The sequence below is a fragment of the Gouania willdenowi genome, chromosome 6 (genome assembly GCF_900634775.1).
Source record: "Gouania willdenowi chromosome 6, fGouWil2.1, whole genome shotgun sequence".
NCBI classification, from domain to species: domain Eukaryota; kingdom Metazoa; phylum Chordata; class Actinopteri; order Blenniiformes; family Gobiesocidae; genus Gouania; species Gouania willdenowi.
Window position 1 is genome coordinate 3,113,716 of NC_041049.1, and position 26,840 is coordinate 3,140,555.

Below are 26,840 nucleotides of genomic sequence, written 5' to 3' on the forward strand. Positions count from 1 at the left end.
CCGAAGATGACGTCACGGAGGTGGGCGGTTTCCTCAGAGACGCAGGTGGAGTAAAGACGAAATAAATATAGAAAAAATACAATTTTAATTATTTATTACATTTTTTAAAAAAAACATAATTCAATAGGAAAAACATAATTTAAATAAAGATACATAAAATTTTAATTTAAAAAACATATTTCAAATAAAAAACGTTATTGATAGAAAAACATTATTTTAATGAATAAACTTAATTTAGATTAAAAATAATAATAATAACTTAAATTAAAAACATAAGTTAAATAAAACAAAACATAATTTTAATTTAAAAAACATAATTTTGACCTTCAAAACTGTATAAATAAAAAAACGTAATTCAAGTTTTAAAAACATAATTCAAATAACAAACCTTATTTTAAAAAATCATTATTTAAATTGAAAAACATTATTTAAATTAAGAAACTTAATTTAAATTCAAACAAAACATAATTAATATAAAACAAAACATGATTTAAATTGAATAAAAAATATTTATCTCAATAAAAAAGTAATTTAAATGAAAAAACACAATTTAAATTTTAAAAACATGATTCAAATAAAAAAACAAAGTTGAAAAAAATATAATTTAACTTAAAAAAACATAATTTAAGTTTTAAAAAAAACATAATTAAAATTTTAAAAACATAATTGAAATAAAAGAATATATAATTTTAATTTTGAAAATAAATAATTTCAATGAAAAACTAATATTATGTTGAGATATTTGAGCTGTTTCATATGGGAGGTAGAAAACCATGGGTTTACGCATTAGATGGCGCACTAGTACATTGAAGTGCAATTTTTTTTTTTACATTTAAAAAAAAAAAAAAAAAGACGTGCAACCGGACGTTGATTGATGTGACCGGAAAATGGCTGTTGTTGCCAAAGACATGAATACTGTTGCCGGAAGGTTGCTAGAGAATAAAATACTGCTACGTGCTATTGCAGTGACTCCACTTGCTTTTCTCGTTTGCTGATAATTATTTTTGTTGCTCTGCTGATGACCTTCAAATCAATGTGAAAAAAAATCTCATGTAAATTTTAAATATATATATATATATATATATATATATATATATATATATATATATATATATATATATATATAAAAAAAAATACAACCTGCATTTTCAATATAATAAAAAAGAAAATGCATTTCAATGTCCAAGTGCGCCATCTAATGTTAAACCCATGGTTTTGTTGTGTCTTTTTTTTTTTCATTTTCACTGTGTTTTCCCCTAAACGGCCTCCCTTAAAAAAATGAATAATTTAAAAAAACTTCCAAAAAAAATTATATTTATCCTTGCCATTGTTGTTCTGTTTATTTGTTTATTTATTTATTGTGGCTCCCTTTGTAAATACACTTATTGAATTTTTTTTTTTTTTTTTTTTGTATCTTGCACCACGGATCTTAATTTCATTGTACCTTGTATATAATGACACTAAAAACATTCTAATCTTTTCTAAAAATGTAAGTTTATACCTCTCAAATATTAATTTCTGCTCCTATTTATTTACATGTGTCTATAATCTTCTATCCATCCATTTTCCAACCTGTTTGCCCCTAATTTCAGTGCCATGGGGGTCTGCTGGTGCCTATCTCCAGCTGCCATCAGGCGTTAGACGGGGTACACCCCGGACAGGGCGCCAGTTCGTCCGTCGTATTTTTGTTTATTTATATCTGTGTATTTATAATTACAATATGTTCCTGATTTAATAATTAATTGAATAATTGTTCTGAATCACTTCTGAACAATATTTGTATACTAGTTTGTGTAGTTTTACTGTTTGAATTTTTTTTTTATTCACTAGATTTTGTTCTCATTAGATTACAACTTTAACTAATTTTTCTCCATCTGTAATAAAAAAAATATGTTCAAATCATTTTAATCAAAAGCTAAAAATGTTCTGAGTTCTTGCACAAATAAAGAGTTTATAAATTGTGTTTTTTTTTTTTTTGTAAATTCTGTTTCAATGATTTTAAAATGTTTATTAAAATTGACTGACACTGACGTGTTGGTACAGTTGTGTCCGTTTTTTATCTGATGAATTCAGTTGGAGGCTAAATAAATAATAAATACATAATATCAGCTATAGAATATCATAAGTGTAACATTATCAACAACGACTGTCAGCATTTACATTAATGTCCAAACTGAAATTCATACAAGAAATAACAAAGGATTTGTGTCTATTTCCATCTGTTGTGTGTTTTTCTTCCTTTCAGTCATTGTGGAGTCCTTTGTGTTTGTTCTTTTTGTGTAATTAGTGAGGATGCCAATACATCCTCACTATTGTATTCATTCCCCTTTATTATTCTTCTACGTCCGTATCCTCAAACACATCCCACAAATTTCAACTAAATTCAACAATTAAGATATCAAACTTTTCAGAAAATTCTGCACTTCTCTGCTGTGTTCCAGCTTTTTAAAAACTTTTCAACTTTTTGAGTTATTTCTCGTGGAACTTTTTGCTCTCTTCCACTTACATTGAAAGTTCCAACTTTTTTCCTCCTTATTGGAACTTTTAAGCCCTCATCGTCAGCCATTTTGTAACTGATCCAAACCATTCAATCTTTAACATGTTCAGCTACTACAACCAACCCATTACGACTTATTTCAACTTTTTCAACCTATTTCAACTTTTTTTAACCTATTTCAACTTTTTCAACCTATTTCAATTTTTTCAAAATTTTTCAACTTTTTCAACCTATTTCAATTTTTTCAAAATTTTTCAACGTTTTCAACCAATTTCCACCATTCAAACTTTGAAATGTTTAGAAAATTCAGCTCTTCATCACCAATACTTTTGTGTGTAGTTTGCAGGTTCTCATTTCACACTTACAAACTAAATTGTTTACTGCTCTGCCATTTTTTATGGATTTCCACCATTCAAACTTTGACATGTTTAGCTGTTTGATCACTTTCAGCTCAAACTAGGAATTTACATATACTACTGTATGAACTGGACTTCTAACTGGTTTGAATGGTTTTTCCTCTCCATACTAGTAATGTAACATATACTACTGTGTAAACTGGACTTCTAACTGGTTTGAATGGTTTTTCCCTCTAAACTGGGAATGTAACATATACTACTGTGTAAATTGGACTTCTAACTGGTTTAACTGGGTTTTCCTTCCATACTGGGATTTTAACACATAATACTGGTATAAACTGGACTTCTAACTGGTTTTAGCGATTATTGCTAAGTTATTACAATGTTAACGCTATTGCTAGGTTAATAATATGCTAATGCAGTGCGATGCGGGCCAGCACATGCATCCTCACTTGCATTTTCTTCAGGAAATGCAAATATTCTAGTTTCTGTTGTTGTTCGTACTCTTAGCGTCAATTTGACTATTTTTGTTATTTATGTTTTTTTAATCATTTCATAATTGTCATTTTGTGTGTGTGTTAATTTTTGTCAGCAGAAAAAATATACAAGAGAGCAAATTAAATCTCTGTACAATAATGTGGTTTATGAGAAAAAAACATGGAAATACAACATTTAGAAACTCACTGTAATGGATTATCTAATCCAGGATAACAGCCCCCAAGAAGAATCTGTTGAAATACAACAAATAACAACAACAACTGTTTTCCTTCATTATTGATCACAATCTGATTGATCGGGGAGAAAAAACTGAAGCTGATGAATAAACAGGAACATTTTTTTACAGGTGTGTGTGTGTGTGTGTGTACAAAATCATTTCAGTTTACAGAGTTCAGCATTATCTCCATTATAATGAACAATAAATCCAGCGTGTAGAGGTTCAGTGAAGGTGGTGATGACTCTGTGGAGGAGAGTCATTGTTTCAGAGACGCTGTAGAAGGACAGAATACCTGCTGTGTGATCCACGTACACTCCTATTCTGGAGGACTGAGGATCTGACACTGGAGACTCTATGCTGTTGTGATAAAATGTGTAACTGTTTGGAGAACAGAATAACATCCATGATTTGTTATTAAATCCAAATCCACATTCCTTCCCTCTCCCTGCTCTGCTGATACTCTTGTATGCGACTGATACGCCAACTCCTCCCCCTCCCACCGCCACTTCCCAGTAACAACGACCAGTCAGACTCTCTGTGCTCATGACCTGCCACCAATCAGTGAACCTGTCTGGATGACGAAATTGATACAGATCTACTAACATTCTCGTTACTTTTCTGTTTCCTTCCGATAATCTGAGACGTTTGTTAGCTGTCTTTGGATCCAGAGTGATTTCCTGTGAATACTCTAAAAATTCAGCTCTGCTCCTCGGCTCTGGTGGTAAAACATCTACTCTCTCCACATTGTGACAGACTTTGGTCCAGTTCTCCATCAGGGCTTTGTGGAGATGTTCTCTGAGCTCTGACACAGCTGCTCTCACCTCCTCAAAGCAGCTTCCAGGACCTCTGTGGATGATGGAGGAGTGTGTGGACACACTGAGCACTGACAGGGAGCTGTAGCTGAGGACAAACTGGATGTGATCCTCAGTGTGGGAGAGCTGCTGCAGCTCAGCGTCTCTCTTCTTCAGCTCACTGATCTCCTGCTTCAGCTTCTCCCGAAGCGCTTGGACTGCACTCACTTCAGTCTGCTGCTTGGATCTGACCTCCTTCTCCAGCTCAGAGCTTCTTTGGTGGAGGAGACGGATCAGCTCAGTGAACATCTCCTCGCTGTGCTCCACTGTCTGATCAGCAGAGAGGTTGATGGTCTTCTCTTTCTCTTTTAGCAGCTCCACATCTTTCTCTCTGTCCCGGATGTTCTTGTGGATGTCAGCTAGACTCTCCTGCAGCTCTCTCTGTTTCTCAGTCCTTTCTGCTGCAGCTGAAACTATGTTGTGGTCTTTATGTTCCTCCGTGGAGCAAAGAATACAGATACACTGCTGATCAGTGCGGCAAAACATCTTTATCACCTCATCATGGCAAGAGCAGATTGTGTCCTGGATCTTCTTGGAGGGATCCACCAGTTTGTGTCTCTTTAATGCAGCAGATTCATGATGAGGCTGAAGGTGTTTTTCACAATAAGAGGCCACACAGTTCAAACAGGACTTGAAGGCTTTCAGTTTCCTCCCAGTGCAGAAATCACAGGCCACATCTTCAGCTGCAGCAAATCTTTGATCATCAGGATCATCTTGAAGTCTGTTCTTCTTCAGCTCCTCCACTAACTCTGCTAACATGGTGCTTTTCCTCAGGACAGGCCTCTGTCTGAATGTCTCTCTACACTGAGGACAACTGTAGGTCTTCTTCTCCTCTTCTGCATCCCAGTGGTTGCTGATACAGGTTCTGCAGTAGCTGTGTCCACAGGAAGTGGTCACCGGCTCCTTCAGGAGGTCCAGACAGATGGCACAGGAGAAGGTTTCTGTCTGTAGCTCAGCTCCTTGCTGCTCCATTTCAGCAGTCTGTCACTGTCACTCTCTGAAACCAGTCTGAGTGCAGTTATTTTACAGCATGTGTCAGCGCTCAGCACTTCCTGGTTACACACACATACACACACTGTAGGTATGAGAGAGGAACAAAGAGCTGTGGGCTCAGAGCCAAGGAATCCAGGAGGTGAACTGGTTCGACAGATACTCAGAGTTTAACGTCAAGAATCACTGAATACTTTCTGCAAAGGTTTGGCGTTGAGGGGAATATTTTATAGTTGGATTCACCTTTTTTACTCCAACCAACAAGACAAAAAAACAAAAAAAAACAATGGCCTTGTATAAAGTAATTAAGGTATGAGACGAGACTGTTCTTTATCTCCTTTTTGGTTCACTTTTGCCATTGAGCCACTGGACGTGACTATTAGCAATCTCAATAACAGCTTCCATTAAGTTTATGTTAAAGCTGCTGGACACGATCATGTTATAATCAGCCTTTTCACACTCTGGAACTGCACATGCGCGACCTGGGGGTTCCCAAGTCGAGAGGGATATAAACAGGCTTGTTCACTCTGTTGATATATCCAACCTAACAGAGTATGTAATTTTATTCCAGAGATTTTAGTGTTTTAATAGTGTTTATATTATTAATATTACACACATTCAGACTCAGTGGGACCAGGGTTTTCCGCTGACGCCACTTTCGGCCGATCCGAGCACTTATATAAATCAATGGGAGCAGCTCAGCAGCAGTCCTCTCACTTCTACACAGGTGACCCGTGGTGGACGAAAACACAGACTACCTGGATCTCCAGCGGGCGGGATTCGGCCTTTACCCGGGAATGATGCACATATTGGTGCACTTTTCTGAACCGATGTTAGAAACAGTATCAAAGCGACAGATCTGCTTCCACACTCCTTCTCCCAAGCTTTTAACTTATGATTGCTCTGTATTTACCTATAATGTTGTTCATTTATTTTTGTGACTTGAGTAGTTGTTTTTACAACTGTAAAGTGTCTTTGAGTTTTTGAAAAGTGCTTATAAATAAAATGTATTATTATTATTGATGGTAAAGCAAGATTTCTGAGTGTGAAAAGCACAGTATGAGTTCTCACTTTGAAAAGATACATTTACAAGGAACACCATCCACTAACCAGGTCCATGATTATTTTTTATTAAGCTATTATTTTAATTAAATTTACAAATCTGAAGGAAGTGCACAAAGATGGACACTAAACAGGCTGATAAGTGAAACAGCACTGTTTAGCTGATTGGTCACCGTTTGAAAAGTCAGGAAAAATTTCAATTTTTAGCTCGTGTGCAGCATTAGCTTTAGCAGCTAACTCGGCCTTTCTACCTTGGAGACCGATACGTTCAAAAAATCTTTCAAGTAATCAATGCTCTAACAGGAAAAAAACTAGATCTCCATCAGACTCACTGCCTACACCGTCAGCCAAGGCAAGTTTATACCTCTTGACCTTTGACCTCAAGCGCGAGAACTGAATGAGAGCTAGATTTCCCAACGTGAAAAGGATTATAAGATAAAGACAGCGTAGGGCTTATTTTTGTTCTAGTTTTTCTCCTGTGATATCGCCTCAATGTCTGACCTACGAAAAGCTTCATAGCGTGCGACCCAAAGCAGCACCACCTGGCTTGTCTGTTTACCTATTTGAACGTTTCTTAAACCATACTGGCAGAACTGTTTTGTCCATACTGCCCAGAAAAGGCACCATCTCTCCGGACAACCCGACGCAGACGAGGATGCACCGTTTTCACATTGTTGACATGCTATCATGCTAGTTAGCCGCCTTCAAAGCAGCGACTCCACTGTCGCCGCCAACTGTCCCTGGAATAAATCCAGCTACTATTGTGTAAACGGAGAATCATAAATGTAGCACCTGCACACCACTCTATATGAAGCCCTTCTTGAGAATGGAGGGGTGCTAGGGTTCAGTTAAATTTGTAAAGATAGATACCACAAAAGTGTACCTCAAAAGTGTATGATCCCACCAATATACACAACTAATTCACTATATAATCCTAATCAATAACACTGAGATCCAGAGATGAAATATGTTTAAACAACTTTATATGAACTATATTTTAAGATGGATGAATAACAGTATACAAAGACACACACAATGGAATCCAACACGTAAAATCGTTAACCAGCAGTGGCCTCCTCCTCGTCCGCGGCTCTCTTCACCTGGTCCTGCACGGTACGACCCGTCCTCCGCTCTCCACGCTGAAGTCTGTCAAACTCGTCAAAACTCCTGCAAGCCTTCACTTAGCTTCACTCCGTCCCTACGTCTGTGTTTCTCCGGTCAGCAACACACCTCGCATCAAGTGATTTTTGATTGAATGAATGTCTTAGCAGCAGACTCAATGTCTATAGAAATACACTATTACATACAAAAATAATCATAAGCACAGTTCAAATGAACATTAAATTAGACAAGGCATTTGTTTCATTTACTATGTACTAGTACAGTGCCAGTCGGAAGTATACATTAACGTGGGAGCATAAGGGGTATAATTGCGGGTGCAAAATGTGGGTGCAATGTTCCTGGTTTAATTCTATGGGACATGTGCATGATAAATGTGTTTGTTGTTTGTTTTTTTTACTCACTTTTATATTTTTTTTGTTTGGTGTATTTTTCTGTAATGTATGTTTTTTGGAGTCATGTGTATTTTTGTATCTTTCTGTTGTGTTTTTGTGCATTTTTTGTACATTTATTGTTTTTGTTGCCATTGTAGTGTGATTCAGGAGTCATTTTTGTACACACTAAGAGAAGTACCACGAAAAATAAACGTTTTGCAACACAAAAGTCGCAATTCTCTCTAAATGGGTCTGTGTGATCCGCATCAGCCGTGTGTGTGTGCGTGCGTGCGTGCGTGTGTCTTTACATTGTAGCTGCTAGCATCCTTTCTTAGCACATAGAATAATATAAGAACACTTACCCTTGCGCAGAACAAACAATAATCAAAGTAGAGCCGTGTTGTGGGCCCACAAAAATGTTACATTCGTCTGTCTGAATAACCAGATAGTTTGTGATAAGGTCGACTAACGTCCGTCAGCACAGCCACAACTCACAGTCATGAGACGACGGAGGAAGTGAAGTCCGTGACCGGAGATTTAAAGGAAGTTTGGAATCACGGGAATAATATTGAATAATCATGAAATATTAACTTTAATGACTTTTAGCGGTACAAAAACGTTATTAATATTGACCTTTTTTTTTTTTTTAACCCAAACAACCTGCGACATGGTGGCGTCATGAACCCGGAACCGGAAGTAGCGCGCTGTTACCGAGGGAGCCGTAATTATAAAATTAATGTTTTCACCAAATTACTCCAAAATAACAGATGCACACACTCGGGGTATTTGGAACGTGGATGAATAGCAGTTGATTCACAGTTCATCTGTTTTGCCAAGACGGATGCCGGAAGTCGTCTCTCAACAGATGGTGCGCTAGCGCCCCTTCACACCCTGTGGTCAAAAGATGAATAGGTTTCATTTCGGGGCCGTCCAGAAGTGAAATAAAATTCAAATAAACATTTTGAAATGACCAAATTACTCCAAAATAACAGATACACACACTCGGGGTATTTGGAACCCGTCGACCGAGTTTCAGGTCGAACTCGCACTGTGTCGGGGAGATATTTGCTCCACACACACACACACACACAGACCTCCCTTGCTTTTATAAGTAGATTTATGCTGATATAACCTACAAGTGCAAGTCAGCTACTAGCAGTGTCCATAACACTGCTAGTAGCTGAATAAGAGTTTTAATTAATTTAAGTTCATGTCTAGCACAGACAAAAATCATATCACGATTTATTCTTTGTAAAATCACGATCACAATTTTTTTTCATTTAAATCAGTTAGACTATTTTAAAGTTATTTACTTATAAAACAAACCAATTCACCAACTTAAACTCATCGCCCTAAATGGAAAAAACTAATAAAAGATAATTTAAGACAAGGTATTTTTCAAATATTTTTTAAAATTGTATGTAAGCAATTTATCAAACTGGTTCCAAGTACAATTAACATCAAACAAAAGGGCTGATATGTTCTTTTAGTCACACACAGTCTTTTTACTTTGTTTAACTAAAGTGGTGTAGCATTAGCATTAGCAACACTTGCTACATAACAAGGCAGCATATCAATCTAGTGATTTCCATTTGCTTTTTAGGTAACACATTCATATTCATAAAATCCTACTTTAAGCAGTGTTTGAACACCTCATTTCACACAGTTTAGACAATCATATCCTTTACAGGATAAAACGTTACTGCTTTGGTTACATTAGGCCTGGGTGATATGGACCTATATTCATATCTCTATATTTTTTCCTGAAAATGGCAATAGGCGATATCAACCAAAAACAATAATGGGTCAAAGTCAGTGGACCCACAAAGACCCTTTTATTAATCACTAGCAGCACAATAACAACATTTTGGGTCACTTTTGACTTTTTTCTTCATTACTAACACAGAGGAAGCAGCTCAGCTAACTCTGTGTGAGTGAGAGAGAGACACACACACAAATTGTTAGTTTTTGAGATGAGTAAACAAACGCTATAACACACCAATATAAACAGTGAACAAAATTGGGTAGTTACATACCATCTCAGACGGCATCTGTCCTCTAGAAACTTTCTTTCTGAAAGCATGTCGACGAGTCGGTGCATATTGTGTGAGGTGTCGTTAGAGACTGCTCGTCAAGACCCACCTTACGTTGCTTCTGATTGGTTTATTATTGTGTGATGCCTGCCGTGGTTGTTAGATTTAGGCACAAGGAGACATGGATTGGTCTGGGATTGGTTATCTCCGTCAGTCAATCAGAGTTACCCGAGCTACGGCAAGCCGCGAGGACCAAAGTTCATTATCACGTAAAAATAAAATAAAGTATTGAATGGAGAAATATAAGTGTGAGAAATGTCAAGTGTGGCGTGTGGTGTGAGAATGGGTGAAATTACGGGGCTGCTACGCTGAAAGGGTGAGGCTTGGCAGCTCTGATTAGCATAACATTAGCATAGTCTTAGCATTAACCGAGCAATAGTATTAACCTAGAAATTAGCATTGATCTAGCATTAGCACTAACCTAGCATTATCATCAATTTAGAATTAGCATTTGCCTCGCAATAGCACTAACCTACCATTAGCATCAAACTAGCATTAACACTGACCTAGCATTAGCATTAGCATCAGCCTTGCATTAGCATCAACCTATCATTAGCATTAACCTAGCAATATTATTAACCTAGCATTAGCATTGATCTAGCAATAGCACCACTAGATTTGTTTTTATTAGATTACATTTTTTTGTAATCATTTTATTCAAAAGCTAAAAATGTTTGAGTACTTTGACAAATAAAGTGTTTATAATTTATTTTTATTTTTTTATTTTTTGTAAATTCTGTTTCAGTGATTTTACCCTGGCTGACAGTAACATCTTGGTACAGTTTTGTCTGTTTTTCCTTCAAAATTTTTTTTAATTAAAATTCAAACTTGTATTTGAAGTGATGAATTCAGTTTGAGGCTAAATAAATAATATCAGCTATATAATAACATCCAAGGGTCACATTTTCAACAACTTTGTTAATTAATGACCAAACTGAACATCATACAAGAAAAAACAAAGAGTTTGTGTCTATTTCCATCTGTTGTGTGTTTTTCTACTTTTCAGTGACTAGTACAGTACCCGTCGGAAGTATGTATTCATATAGTGGGAGCTTAAGTAGAGTTAATTATGACCAAATGAGTATGAGTATGTGTTTGAAGGTTGATTTCTGTTGTCATTTTACAGTATGTATTTTTTTTGTATAAATATTTAGCTTTGAGTATTTTGAGTCATTTTCATATTTTTGTGGTTGTTTGGTGTATTTTTCTGTAATGTGTGTTTTTTGGAGTCATTTTGAATATTTTTGTGCATTTCTGTTGTCATTCTGTGTACGGTTTGTATAAATATTGTTTAGTTTTTTGTTTTACGTCATTATGTGTATTTTTGTATATCTTTCAGTTGTGTTTTTGTGCATTTTATGTATAATTATTGTTTTTTGTTGCCATTTTAGTGTGATTCTGGAAACATTTGTGTATTTTTGTATATTTTTTAGTGAAGTTTTGTGCATTTCTGTTGTCATTTTGTGTATTTTTTGTATAAATATTTAGTTTTGAGTATTTTAAAATGTTGTTGTTGTTTTGTGTATGTGTGTGTATGTGAGACTCGCTACTCTGTGGCTCACACACGCATGCGCTTTCGCCGGCTGCTCAGACGCCCCTCTCCCATCTCTGGTCTAAACTATCTTCCTCTCTCACTCGTGTGTTTGCAGTCCGTGGCTGTGTCCAAAATGGGGCACTATGCACTATTCTCACTCATATTCAGTGCGTAGTGGTCCCAATTCGCTGGTCTGCACAGATTATGGCCGCCAGAAATACCCGGATGTACACTAGACTTGTAGTGCGTAGTGCGCCATTTCGGACACAGCCCGTGTCTGCTTGGCTGTGCGTGCAGCGATTGGCTCTGGTCGCACTCGGTGAGGAGCTGTGCAGTGAAATAAATATAGATGGTGCGCTAGCACCCCCTCACACACTGAGGTCAAAAGCTGAATAGGTTTCACTTCTGTGCCCTGAAGTGAAATAAAATTAAAATGAACATTTGAAAATGACCAAATTACACCAAAATAACGGATGCATAAATTTGGGGCATTTGGAAGCCGTCAACAAAGTTTTAGGTTGAACAGGCACCGCGATGGGGAGATATTTGCTACACACACACGCACACACACAGACCTTCCTTGCTTTTATTAGTAGACTAGTACAGTGCCCGTCGGAAGTATGTATCCATATAGTGGGAGCTTAAGTAAAGTTGGTTTCACTTCTGGGTGAACTTCAATGTGCCGTCAAGCCAAAATTAAATTAAAAAAAAACATTTGGAAATGACCAAATTACTCCAAATTAACGGATTCACACACTCCGGGTATTTGGAAGCAGTTTATAAGTTTTAGGTTCAACAAACACCGAGTCGGGGAGAAATTCACTCCACACACACGCACGCCCGCAGATCTCCTATGCTTTCATAGATAGATTGTCAAGTTCTTTGTTTTTGTCTAACTTTCGTTGTCGTTTGTACTCTCAGTGTCATTTTGTCTATTTTCATGTATGTTCATTTTAATATTTTTGTTTGACAGTAGCTAAAAATTTACAAAAAAGCAAAATAAATCTCAGTGCAATAATGTAGCTTATTAGAAAAAATAATAATTACATGAACATGAAACATGGCAATACAACATTTAGAAGCTCACTGTAATGGATTAACTAATCTAGGATAACAGATTATACTGGATATATCCCGTATCTAGGTTTTGTGAAATACCCCCAAGAAGAATCTGTTGAAGTACAACAACAACAACAACAACAACAACAAGCATTTTCCTTCATGATTGATCACAATTTGATTGTTTGGGAAAAAAACTGAAGCTGATGAATAAACAAAAACATATTTTACAGGTGCACGAGTGTGTGCGTGCATGTAAATACAGTCATTTCAATTACAGTTTGCAGAGTTCAGCACTACCTCCATAAACATAAATTCCAGCGTGTAGAGGTTCAGTGAAAGTCGTGTAGAGTCTGTAGAGGAGAGTCATTGTTTCAGAGACGCTGTAGAAGGACAGAATACCTGCTGTGTGATCCACGTACACTCCTATTCTGGAGGACTGAGGACCTGGGACTGGAGACTCTATGTTGTTGTGAATAAATGTGTAACTGTTTGAAGAACAGAATAACATCCATGATTTGTCATTAGCTCCAAAAAAACATTCCTCCCCTGCCCCTGCTCTGCTGATACTCTTGTATGCGACTGATACATAAACTCCTCTCCCTCTCACCTCCACCTCCCAGTAACAACGACCAGTCAGACTCTCTCTGCTCAGGACCTGAGGCCATTCAGTGAACCTGTCTGGATGATCAGGATGATGCTGATCTTTAAAAAGCATTGTTACTTTTCTGTTTCCTTTTGATAATCTGATCCATCTATGAGCTGTGTTTGGATCCAGAGTGATTTCCTGTGAATACTCTAATAATCCAGCTCTGCTCGTCGGCTCTGATGGTAGATCATCCACTCTCTCCAAAGTGTGACAGACTTTGGTCCAGTCCTCTATCAGAACTTTGTTGAGATGTTCTCTGAGCTCTAACACAGCTGCTGTCACCTCCTCAAAGCAGCTCTCAGGACCTCTGTGGATGATGGAGGAGTGTGTGGACACACTGAACGCTGACAGGGAGCTGTAGCTGAGGACAAACTGGATGTGATCCTCAGTGTGGGAGAGCTGCTGCAGCTCAGCGTCTCTCTTCTTCAGCTCACTGATCTCCTGCTCCAGCTTCTCCTGAAGCGCTCGGACTGCACTCACTTCAGTCTGCTGCTTGGATCGGACCTCCTTCTCCAGCTCAGAACTTCTTATGTGGAGGAGAAAGATCAGCTCACTGAAGATCTGCTCGCTGTGCTCCACTGTCTGATCAGCAGAGAGGTTGATGGTCTTCTCCTGCTCTTTAAGCAGCTCCACATCTTTCTCTCTGTCCTGGATGTTCTTGTAGATGTCAGCTCGACTCTCCTGCAGCTCTCTCTGTTTCTCAGTCCTTTCTGTTGCAGCTGAAACTGTGTTGTGGTCTTTATGTTCCTCCATGGAGCAGAGAATACAGATACACTGCTGATCAGTGCGGCAGAACATCTTCATCACCTCATCATGACGAGAGCAGATCATCTCCTGGATCTTCTTGGAAGGATCCACCAGTTTGTGTCTCTTGAATGCAGCAGATTCATGATGAGGCTGAAGGTGTTTTTCACAATAAGAGGCCACACAGTTCAAACAGGATTTGAAGGCTTTCAGTTTCCTCCCAGTGCAGGAATCACAGGCCACGTCTTCAGCTGCAGCAAATTTTTGAACATCAGAATCATCTTGAAGTCTGTTCTTCCTCAGCTCCTCCACTAACTCTGCTAAGGTGGTGTTTTTCTTTAGAACTGGCCTCCTCATGAATGTCTCTCTGCACTGAGGACAGGTGTAGATGCGCTTCTTCTTCTCTTCATCCCAGTGTTTGTTGATACACGTCCCACAGTAGCTGTGTCCACAGGAAGTGGTCACCGGCTCTTTCAGGAATTCCAGACAGATGGAACAAGACAAGGTTCCTTTCTGTAGCTCAGCTCCTTGCTGCTCCATTTCAGCAGTCTGTCACTGTCACTCCCTGAAAAGAGTCTAAGTGCAGAGTTACTTTACAGCGTGTATCAGTGCTCAGCACTTCCTGGTTACACCCACGCAGACACTGCCTGTCTGAGCGAGGAACAAAGAGCTAGAATCCAGGAGGTGAACTGGTTTGACAGATACTCAGAGTTTAATGTCAAGAATCATTGAATACTTTCACCTTTTTTACTCCAACCAACAAGACAAAAAAATAAACCAATGGCCTTGTATAAAAGATTGTTAAAATCAACTTAGGCATGAGACAAGGCTGTTCTTTATTTATTTTGTGGTACACTTTAGATATGACTATTAGCAATCTCAACAACAGGGATAACAATCAGAGATTCATAACATCATATTGGTTTTAACACAGAAAATGTATTATCGTTTGTTCAAACATAAAAAAAAAAAAAAAAAACGTCCAAACAAACTAACCTGATCCAAAAGGCCCTTTTGGTCTTTTTTTCCCCCAGAGTTATAAAATTATAAATAACAAGTCTGTTATGAATTCTGGATCTGAAAGGGAAGAAAAGTTTTCTGAAGGTCATCTACAATCATCAAACGAAGACATCTTGAGGACATTTGCTACATGTTTGATCAGCTGGCACACAGCCAATGGATCCTGATGATGCAGCAGAGGTGAAGATGGATGTGGACAGACAAAAAATGTTGATTGGTCGGTCAATTTACTCCCATTAATTTTACATTAAGGGCTTCTTTTTGTTTTAGTTTTTTCTTTGTGATATCGCTCAATGTCTGACCTATGGGGCACTTCACAGCGTGCGACCCAAAGCAGCACCACCTGGCTTGTCTGTTTACCTATTTTAACGTTTCTTAAACCGTATCGGCAGAACTGTTTTGTCCATACAGCCCAGAAAAGGCACCATCTCTCCGGACAACCCAACACAGACGAGGACGAACTGTTTCCCTCCATTCACATCACATTGTTGACATGCTCTCATGCTAGTTACTGTAGCTGCCTTCAAAGCAGCGACTCCACTGTCACCGCCTACTGTCCCTGGAATAAAGTCCAGCTGCTGTTGTGTAGATGGAGAGTCATAAAGTACTTTGGACGTGTAAGTGGGGTTTTCCTTTAGCTTGTAGCTGCTTTAGCTCAGACATAGTTCACATTTAATTACAATGTGCTCACCTTTGTCCTGTTCAAGAGAGAGAATGTAGGAACTGGTTTTGGAGGGTGTGGCCATGACAACACATTGTACAGCGTAAACAAACACGCACAATGTGTGAAAAAAAAAACAGGAAATAAGACATGGAACTGCGTTACAGACAAGAAATTATGAATTTACTAATCTATATAGAAATAACAATAACTTATGGCACGTTTCGGCTTTACTCTCTTTTTGCGCGTTTCCACTGGGAAAAAGTACATCCTCTGTGGTACCTGGTGCTGCTTTTTTTTTAGTATCTCCTTTGTTGAGGTTCCAAAAAAAGCATCCCTGGTCTGAAAATGTGACGTAGGCTCAAAGCAGACACTGATTGGTTCAGAGAATCATGGCAGCATATTCATCAACTCACGCACAGAGAGAAAGCATTTGGTCACCGTTGATTTTTGTTGGCGATCTTGTGAGGATGACAGCAAAAAAGTGCAATCCGTGGTGTCTGGCAGTTTCACGTGTCAGGTTGGTGCTCAATAGACCTTTTTCATGACAACCGGAAGTACCGCCTCCTGGTGCTGAGTAACTTCCTGTTATTGCGGGTCTAAGGGAAAATGGCTCTTAATTTTTCAACAGCGTTGCTGAACTTGCAAGCTTTTTCGTTCGCTGATGCCGAGGCAATCGCAGCGGCGAATACCAGAACAAATAAACTTGATAAGTGGTATAAGTTCTTCCATGAAGAATATATCAAGACAAGAAAAGAGGTAGCTTTGTGAACTAACTGCTATCTACAACCAGTGGCGTGCACAGGTAGACACTAGGTGGTGCGAAAGCACCTGCCCTTTGCCCTCTGGACCAAGGAAGTGCCCTTTTGAAAGTTTTTTTTTTTTTTTTGTGGCCCATGTTGACATGATCATCTGTAAGTGCTCGTCGATTAAAAGTGTGAGATAGTAGTGTTGTGGTAGTCGAGACCGGTCTTGGTCTCAAGACCAAATTTTAAAGGTCTTGGTCTTGTCTCGGACTCTGAAGCATTTTGACTCGGTCTTTTCCAGCACTAATTCCTGCTATTTTAAAACTTTTTTATAATGTGATGATAACAAGGAGAAGAACGGGATAAAACAATCCTTTATTCATTCTTTAATCCACCCCGTATAATGACAACAACCTTCCTTAATGTGACTGAGTGACGTGTGTGACACACTCGTACGTGTGTGTGGCTACGGTGTCAGTTTGGACCGCGGAGCGCAAGGGAGATATGAACTAATCACCGGTAAAAAAATCCCAGTAAAACTCCAGAAAACAATCACCGGTAATAAATATTATCTCCCTGGTAAAGACAGTAGCTTTAACAACTGGTAAAATGATAAACTGATGATATTACAGCCTGTGAAGGCTGGATGGGGACGCACTTACTCTGCTTCTGGGTCCTAGTGCCAGCCGAGCGGTGAAGCCTGTTCCGTTTACCGTGTTTACTGAGGTCCGTGTGTGTTTAATAAGTCCGTGTGTGTTTAATATGTCCGTGTGTATCCGTGTGAAAGTCTGCATGTTTATGCCTCTGTCCATCCACTCTTTTTATTATATCCATGTCTTTTAAAGGGGACATATCATGGTTTTAAATCCTTCCTTTTTACATATAAATCATACAGTTGTGGTCTATATAAAGCGGAACTGCAATGCTTGGGTCTGAATTCCTCATTATTATAGCTCCACCCCTTTTCTACCCCTTTTCTGATGTGCTTCTGAGAGCAACTCGTTTTGATGCTGTCTCTTTAAATGCAAATGAGACACTCCATACCCCGCCCCCTCTTCAGGTGACACTCGGTTCAACTCCACCCTGCTCGGCCATTTTTGTAGTTTGATAGAAGAGATACGGCTATGTAGCGGAGCATAAACTTTTTATTCAGAAGTTATTTACAAAATGTCAACAACAGAAGACTTGTCCATCCAGCCTTACATGTTCCAGCCAGAGTCTGACCCAGCGGAGCGAGATGAAAATGAAGATGATGAACCTGCAGAACCCTAACAAGTGAGCTAACACAAGCACCGAGCTAACGCTAGCGCCAAGCTAATGTCACGAAATGCATTTTAATACAGTCTTTTCAAAGACAAAAACGTCAAAATGAAATGACTAATAAAACTTTAGACTTAAATTAAACCACGTAGGCCATATCATCAAGGATCTAAAACGAGCACACAGCGCTAACATATGAAGTCTGAAGACGGTGCAACTGCTAATGCTAACAAAACAATGACAGGGACGTCTTATCATCACACTTTTTAGCGTTATTCACAGCTTACCGAAGTGCTCTGTTCGTCGTTTCCAAGATAGAAGGAATTGAACCCTCAATCAGACAAAGTCTTTCTGTAAATCCTTCTTTATACTGGTGGAGGTTGCTGAAGCAGTCATCATTGAAGTGCTTCACACACACAAAAATGACCTCAACCACAGATGTGGGTACATAAAATATAACTATAATATAAATAAACTATAAAAAATAAAACTCAACCAGGAACTTTAAAAAGGTTCTGATGCTGGGAGACGGTGTAATGAAGCGTGTGGGTTACTACATCCAACAACCCAACATTTTGACTTATCCTCTCGTAACTTCTGCATCCTTGAGCTTGGACTACAAAATAAAAGCGAGAAATAAAAATGGCGGATTGCTCGAAGTGTTGGACCTGGAGTTGTTGTCCTAATTTGGCAGTTCCGCTGCAAATACTGTGATGTAATAGTTCAAAAAACATAATAGAGAATAGAAAAATCAAAACAGATTGAATTTGATTTTTTCTGTACTTCTAAGCACTCTAAATATACAACAAAAAAAAAGTGGATTTAGCATGATATGTCCCCTTTAAGACTTTTATTACATAGTGTTGGCTGTAGTCCGGGCCGCCGCCATCTTGGATTATGTCGTCACCAGCGCGTCATCGCTTCAAGTTGCACATGCGCAGAATTACTCATATAACAGTAAAAAGGTCTTATATTAGTCTATTTTCTTTTTAAAGTGGTGTTTTTTTGTGGCTTTAGACTCCAATTACATTTATGTATATAATATGTTCCACACAATATAAACAGGTTCACAATGTAATTATTTTATAGTTTGTTTCCACTGTATCCAGAATAATATTAATATTTCAACAATAACTACAATAACTATTGATTGATTTGTCACATGACTGTTCCAGGGTTTGAGTTTGTTTTATTTAGTTTCACATCTATCTGTAGCTCTATGTTTTTTAGACTACTGACAACTTGTTTGTAGTTTTATTTCAGAAAGTTTTTTTTTTTTTTTTGTTTATTTGTTTTTTTGAGCAGTTAAAGTTCTGCTCAAAAGGAGTGGGCCGAAGCAAGAGCTTATAAGCGCCCACCCCCGAGATCATTACAATGAAAATAACATATCACAGTACAAGGGAACAAATTACAAGGAATAAAGTACGAGAGCACAGGAACACAGCATGCACACAACACACAACGGTTTGTGATTTAACCTTAGACATTATCAATGATACTTTTAGCACGTCATATTTTGATTGTGATTTTACCTCTTTAGCAAAAGAGAACCTGTTACACATCAAAGTGGCTGTTTTACCACGGACTACACTTACAGAGCACTGTTTAAAATGTTCATATAATTAACAGAAATTAACAGAAGCGAAGCACAACTACAACAACCGTCTCATTTCATGTACGATGTCTGTTACAAGGCAAGTGACAAAAGGCGATAATTTCTTACTTACGGATGGTTATCAATCAATGCCAAACATAGTGAACATTCGTGAAAGTCACTAGTTATGTGTTAAAAGAACATTAATATACATATTATCCGTGATCTTGCTACTTCCCAATTGTCATTTTCATCCTTGATATGGTATTGATTTGTGTACAATTTTGCTTTCTTTTTATTTTTTTCTTTTATTTTTTTTTAATGTACGATGAGTTATGTAATATGTAAGCCCTGCATAGTGTAGTGCATTAAAAAGCCAGGGTGTAGAGCGGGTCCCCTGAAGAGGGCAGTAGCTCAACAAACAAACCCCCACCCAGCTGCCCTAACTAGCTGATTTGGTAGATGATATTCCTATACTGTGTGGTGCATTTAAAGACAAGGTATACGAGTCCACTGGGAGGATCCCTCTGTTATGGTCATTTTTATATTCATCATCATATCCTCAAATGTATGTTCATGTGTACAATTTGTCATGTTTTAATACATGACGACTCCATTACTCTTTACACTTTTGAACAGCTGAATCATGATTAAACAGTACAGATCGTATTATTCTCAGTGCAGCACAGTCTCTGCTCACATGCAGATATACACTGACGCACACACTTATCAAGGACAGATAAAAGACTGGCACCAAACCTTCTCATAACATCTTCATCATCCTCCAACATTTCCACTATGGGCATCTGACTCCCTCCCTTTTGTCTCTCACTGCTGGGACCTTTTCTTATCTGTATAAAACCTTAAGCTGAAACTGTTAGAGGGCGCGGCACTTCCTTCGGACGTCCGCCTGGACGGACGCTAATTTTGTTCCATCTTGTACCTTTTTTCTTAGTTTAGAATAAACTATTTTTTATATAAAATCATCAATGCTTCTCCTGGACTCCATCATTCAACCAGAGCAATGAATCATGTCTTCAAATGAGGTCAACCGTAAATTCAGCCGTAACAATTGGCGTCACGAACAGGATCATCTTCTGTCCACCCCTCGGACAGAGACTGGATCACGAACCATCGGTTGAACCTCAAACACCAATTCGGACTAAGGTAAAGCTGCCTTTATAAATATATATATATATATATATATGTAAATTTTCATTTACATATATATATATTCGCTCTGTGTTGATTTTTTTTGGAACCAGTCAAGCATTGTATTGATTTTCAGCTTTGAGCTTTGATTTTGATCCTCAGCTGTTCTGTGTTCTGCCATGAGAAAGGCTCAAATGGTTGAGGTTCTGTGCTTTTTAATGCTGTAGGTTCCCTCTGTTTTTCTTCGGGCTCGGATATTTTGTTTAGGCATAAAATACGGCTGGTCATTATTTACTTTGGTTTTGTTCGGACACCCACAGACAGCCTGTGAGGTCCTGACCATAGATAGACGGGCAACCAAAGTTTCCAAAACATCCCAGCGGTGCCATGATCTGAGTTCACCTCTGTACCGAAAGCAAAATAGATTAAAACCCCGAACCTAACCTAAATTGTGTTTCTGTGAATCAAACAGATGAAGAATCCAATAAACAAATAATATATGCATACGCATATACAATCTTGGTATGATGTGAACTCAGATCATGCTTCAGTGAGTTTTACTTCTTCTTTTTTTTTTTTTTATCTTTGTTTTTATTTTGTTTAAACGTGAATCAGATTTTTCCCTTTGGGTGTTTGGCTTTAATGCTTTCATTTGGAAGAGTGTCAGCTTTTTGGCTTCTGTGCGCCTTGGTTTTTTCTCTCGCAAAGCCACACACACACACACACACACACACACACACACACACACACACACACACACACACAAACACACACACACACAAGACAGAGAGCGAGAGGGAAGCGCGCGCACGCACACGCACAGGCACGCGCACGCACAGAGAGCCACACCCAACAGAGAGAGAGAGAGAGGTGGCGCCCCTCACTGGCCAGTTTAGTGCACTACACACTTGTGACACAACATTGTGATTTCTCACCTTGCCCCCTGCCGATAGAATAGTGCCATTACACACAGACACTATTTTTATTTTTATTTTAAATTTTATTTTGATTTCATGTTTGATGGGTTCACTCTAAAATGAATATGCAACACACACTCAAACACACACACACAGATGAATACAGTATTTCATTTTATTTTATTTTAATATTACTGTTACCATCATTATCATTTTTTATTATTTAAATTGTTAGTTTCTGTTGGCTTTGTGGTTGCCCCCCTGAAGAAACGACATCTTCAATGAAAGAATGAAATCACCTTCAACTCTTATGCTAATGAAATGTCAACATCATTCAAAGGACCAAGCATCAGAAGGAAATGGACAATCAAAGGTCGGTGACCTTTCAGGACTCAAGGACTCAACTCCCATTCAGCAAAGCAATGCTGAAATAACTCGCTCAGTCCCAAGTCAACTCTTCATCGTCTATGAATGGGCCGCATGCCCCATCATCAAAGACTGAGAACCTGTGGGCGTCGGAGTGGACACTCCCCCACCAATGAGTTGCGAGTTAAACGCCACGACTACTGCCTGAACAATGGGCAGCAACTGCAGACTGGTCACACGTCTGATGGAATATCTTCACCAAAAAAGACACTGTTTCAAAAGCCACAAGGATACCAAGCCACAAGAAGTCCACCACAGCCTTTGGTGGTAGTGCTAAATCACTTTAGCCTTGAACTTTGGCATGGAGGGGGACAACTAGCAAATAGCCAACAAGCTTCTCCTTCGCACAATACTAACCCCTCTATCTTCTGACTGTGCACTAGATTATTTTGTTTTCGTTTATTCTCTCACACGCAGACAGACCAGACATACAGTCACACACCCACATTCATAACTATGAGAAACACAGGACCACCAGAACTTCACACAGAACCCTTCTGTTTGCCACATGAGATCAAGTGTGCCCATCATTTATCTTTGCTTTTATTCATTATGTTGCTCATTTATTTACACTGCTTTTGCCTTTATGAGAAAAGAACAAACAAAGGGGAAGAAAATAGTGTTACTGATAAGGTTGTTTTTGTTTGCTTTTCTTTCATTTATTTTCTTGATTGAGGGGAGGCCCCCCACAATGCAAGATATGGTTACATCTGCTGAAGAAAGAGCCCTCTGTTGCCTCAGCTTTTGGAGCTGAAGTTTTAATTTTTATTGGCCATGATTTTTTTGAGCTCACACATTTTTCTCCTTTGTTATTTCTGAACGATTCTTCTTTTTCTCTTTTGTTTTTACTCAATTTCAGGAAAATTGAGACAGAGATTGAGGACTGCAGCCTCAACCAAGTTTACATTTTGACATTTTTTGACCGATACCCTCGTAAACAATCTGTACCTTACCCTTTTTGAAGCTGCTTGCGACAGACAGCCTAGTTCAACATTCATTGTTTTCATTTTGCGCGCCTCCCCCTTACCGCGTCGTACTGTCTTGCCGGCCCAAAGCCACTCGACAGCAGGGGGGGGTACCAAATTTTTTCCTGAGAAAAAATGTCCCATTAGTTGCTATGAGTACATAGGCAATTACTTTTCAAACAAGAAGTCCTGGTTTAATGTGCAGAAAAAGGATAAACCTTGCTAGGGAAAGCGCTCTTTGGGGGATAGCGGTCCACCTGATTTGATACATGCTTGGTAACCGAATACCGTTCTGAACAAATTTCTACGTTCCCTTAGAGTGAGGGTTATTAGAGGTTGCGTGCTCCGTTCAATCTTAGAGGTGCCCAATAAAAGTCCTGACAGTTGTGCGAAATTTTACCTCGGTTTGGTACCGAGGTTGAGTTTATGTGTTTTCCTTCAGTTTGGTACTGAGGTTGTTTTCCTTCAGTTTGGTACTGAGGTTGAATTAATTCTCCCAAACTCTTATTTTCAAGAGCGGTGGTTGAGCCCTGCTGATTCAGAGATTCTTTTTTTACATTTCTGGAGACGGACGGCGGGTGAATTTCCCGCGGTTTGGTACCGCGGTTGAGTTTGTTGAGTTAGACACGGCTGTGCTATTCCTGCCTGATCAGCAGATGAGCAGACTGTCAGTACCACGGGCGATAATCTAAGACTCCGCCAAGGCGGAAGTAAAAAGGAGCGTACCTCTTAGTAATCAGACGATACCAGTAAAAAGCAATTAATTAACACTAAAAGGTTGCCAAGCATGGGGGGGCAATAAGAGCTCATTGACCCCGAGAGACGAGGTGGACTGGCTATCGCCATTGGTGGGTTAGATGAGACCTATATTCTACTTAGACACTATGCAACAAAACCTTGTGAATGCATGGACGTGAAAATTGAGGCATGAACGTGTGCGGTGCATGAGTGACTGAATGATGACACGTTACGTATGCCTGAGAGAACCGCGTTGTGAGTGCGAATGTGCCGTGGACGTGTCATTGAGTGATTGACCGATGAATGGCTGTTTGACTACACATGTTCCTCTGTTTCACCTTCCTTTCCTCCTGGGTTTTGATGCACTAGATCTTCTCCCTGTTTTTGCCAATTATGTAGTGGGGTGTTCAGAAAACACTGCTGCTTGTTAAAAGAACTATGGTTTTAGGCCTTGGGCCTTCTAAAAAGTTTACCAGGTTTTAAAGGTTTTTTTCTGGGTGTTTAAAAACACCAAACGACGTTTTTATATATGATACCACTTTCAGTGGATTGACTGGCTTTGACCTTGACTGACCTTACTGTTCATGTTCAGTGTCCATGTTTTTTGTTGTTTTATGTGTATACTCGTTGTTGTGTGCACTTGTCTATGTCTTCGTCTTAGTTGTTGTTATTGTGTAGCTTTTTCCAAAATACAGGTCGCTGGCTGTATACTCAAAGGAGACGAATCAGATCCAACTAAAGAAAAGAGATATTTTAAATTATTCATTTAAGTCTTAATGTTTTCCTCTCTTTCTGTTTCTGAGTGTTTCCTAACAGAAAATGCCACCGCCTTCTCGACTCCGATCCTACCTCTTCGCCGCCATGCCTGGTCACTGCTCTTATGATGAAGGATGAGAATTAAAGGGAAGTATTGTCCATAACTGTAACTGGGAAGCAAAGGGGAAATAGATTGAAATAGACACGTGACAATATGACATATTGTGGATGTTCTAACATAATATCTATTCCAGAGACTACAGAGACTTCCAATTCAACTGCAAAAGTGGGGACAGATCTTCAAATTTCCAAAGGGAGCGTACAGTTGACCCTGGCTTTGACCTTTTAAGGCTGAGGAGGAGGAGGTCGAGGAGGTTGGAGGGCACAAAGGCAGGCAGACACAAGAGAGAGGAAAACGGAGACACATCCAAAATGATCAGATAAGTGATTTTCCAATGATATTTATCATATGGTTTTAAGAATCCAAATGTATTCTTATGTAAAAAAGGGAAGGGAGGGACCAACGTCCCTCTGATTTTTGATTTATATTTTATCATAGGAAAATATACCTCAAACCCTTCAACCATTTTCTTCTTGTTCCAACAGCACTTAGCGTGCAAGACCATAAAACACCTTCACTGGGTGTAGACACTTTTAAGGGAAAAATTAAGTGTTCTCAACATTGGGTTGGTGGCCCAATCTGGGTCGCCTGAGATTTAAAAAGGGTCCTCCTGAAATTCTTGATAATTGATTGAAATAAGAGATAGTTTAAAGTTAAGTAACTTCCAAGCATTTAAGGAAGCTCTCCAAACCGTGCTGGGGCTCGTCACCCCTACGAATGGGATAAACACAGAGAGCAAAAGACAATATGATTGTTCGACTCAACTTAACTTTAATTCTGTCTAACCTTAAAGGGCCAATAATCTTGCTAAACTCTGGTTCAGACACAGAATAGGAGACACTTTTGCCACCAATTGACCTTCAAAATTAAGTAAATTACATCTCAAATAATAATTATGAGGGAAAATAATGAAATAAATGAACTGACAAATTCAGCTCTATAAAAGAATTAGGCTATGTAATTAGGTGTGGAGTGTTAACATTATTCAGAATAAATAAAGGATAGAATAAGATTTCTCCTTCACAAATAAGAGATAGCAAATAAAATAAACAAACAATTTAAATAAATAAATAACATTATTTATTTATTTGGTTAAACTCAGTTAGCTTTCTCACATCTCCATGTCTCCCAATTGTATGTATTCATCTTGAGAAGACATGTAATCACACTCCACACTTCTCCGTCTGACTTGCATGTCCTTCTCCGTCCGACTTGCATGTCCTTGTAAACAGTGGTTCTCAAATTGTTGCTTCTCACCAGGTAAGTAGACGTACCACAGATAATCACTGCAACTCCAGCTATGCTTCTTCTTACTCCAGGAAAAGAAAATCGAATTAATACTTCCTGCTTTTCTTTCAGCCTCATATTTTCCCACTCGCGTGCGAATGGGCTACAGAGCTAGCATGGCTAAAAGCTCACTAACCCACACCTAACCATTGTGTGATTGTGCAGCAGCACCTTTTAGGATCTGAAAAGCTCTCAGATCCTGACCTCTGACCTGTCTCTGCCTTCCTGGCCATACTAACTATTCATTTAGTTAGTTAACTAAACCTAACACCCCTAAACTTTTATTTTATTCTATTCTATTCTATTCTATTCTATTCTATTTTATTTTATTTTATTTTATTTTATTTTATTTCATTTCGTTTTATTTTATTTTGTTTTGTTCTGTTTTGTTTTTCCCCCCCCCCCCCCTTTTTTCTGTCCAGGTACCAGCTAAAGCCTACCAGGTACCAGGTACCAGCTAAAGCCTCAGTAGTGGGATCGCGCCTGTGTTCAGGTACCAGCCAATCCCAAGAGTTCTGTTTCGGTGTTTTTCCCCCTCTTCTGTTCAGGTACCTTCCGATCCCAAGAGAGGTTGCCAGGTGTGTGGAGACTACCCTTCCTCAGACAACAACCAATCATCTACAACGCCGACCGGAAACGAACGACCCACACGGCAGTGAAGGTCGCGGAGCAGGCAACATGGATCCAAGATGATTGCCGACACCAGCTGATGCTGAGACGGAGGCTGACCGAACAATGAAGGGGGAACCGACAAGGCCACTGAGACACACACAAGAAAACGCTCTAGAACAAGGGCCTAGCTTTGTTTATAAGCCACACCAAATGCTCATAGCTAGGTTGAGGGAGGACAACCTCACACCTAGCTGCAGGAATACAGTCATAAACCCTTCTGCTACGATTGAGGAAAATACTCAAGGTTCTTCACTCATGATGCTATTGGTTACCCCAGTTACCACTGAACTCAGCCGATGAAGACGAGTGATGTCCTTGATGCAAATGATGATTTTTGCTTATCTAGATGTAATAAAGGATGATTTTTGATGATTCATGCCATTGATAATAATGATGAAGTTTTTTTTTAAGGTTTATTTCCACATTTTTCTTGATATATCTGTGCCTCACAAAAAGAAGAATATATCCAATGTATGACAATA

General features: G+C 38.8%; 2 protein-coding genes across 2 annotated transcripts; both read right to left on the bottom strand.

Moving 5' to 3' along the window:
* Window positions 1-3,651: 3,651 nt before the first annotated feature.
* On the bottom strand, window positions 3,652-5,471 carry LOC114465527 (E3 ubiquitin-protein ligase TRIM16-like). The gene has a single exon (XM_028450599.1). It carries the CDS (start codon window positions 5,389-5,391, stop codon window positions 3,724-3,726), a length of 1,668 nt encoding a protein of 555 aa, XP_028306400.1. The 5' UTR covers window positions 5,392-5,471; the 3' UTR covers window positions 3,652-3,723.
* A 7,284-nt stretch (window positions 5,472-12,755) lies between these two features.
* Window positions 12,756-14,599, bottom strand: LOC114464859 (E3 ubiquitin/ISG15 ligase TRIM25-like). The gene has a single exon (XM_028449484.1). It carries the CDS (start codon window positions 14,581-14,583, stop codon window positions 12,925-12,927), a length of 1,659 nt encoding a protein of 552 aa, XP_028305285.1. The 5' UTR covers window positions 14,584-14,599; the 3' UTR covers window positions 12,756-12,924.
* Between the last annotated feature and the right edge of the window lie 12,241 nt (window positions 14,600-26,840).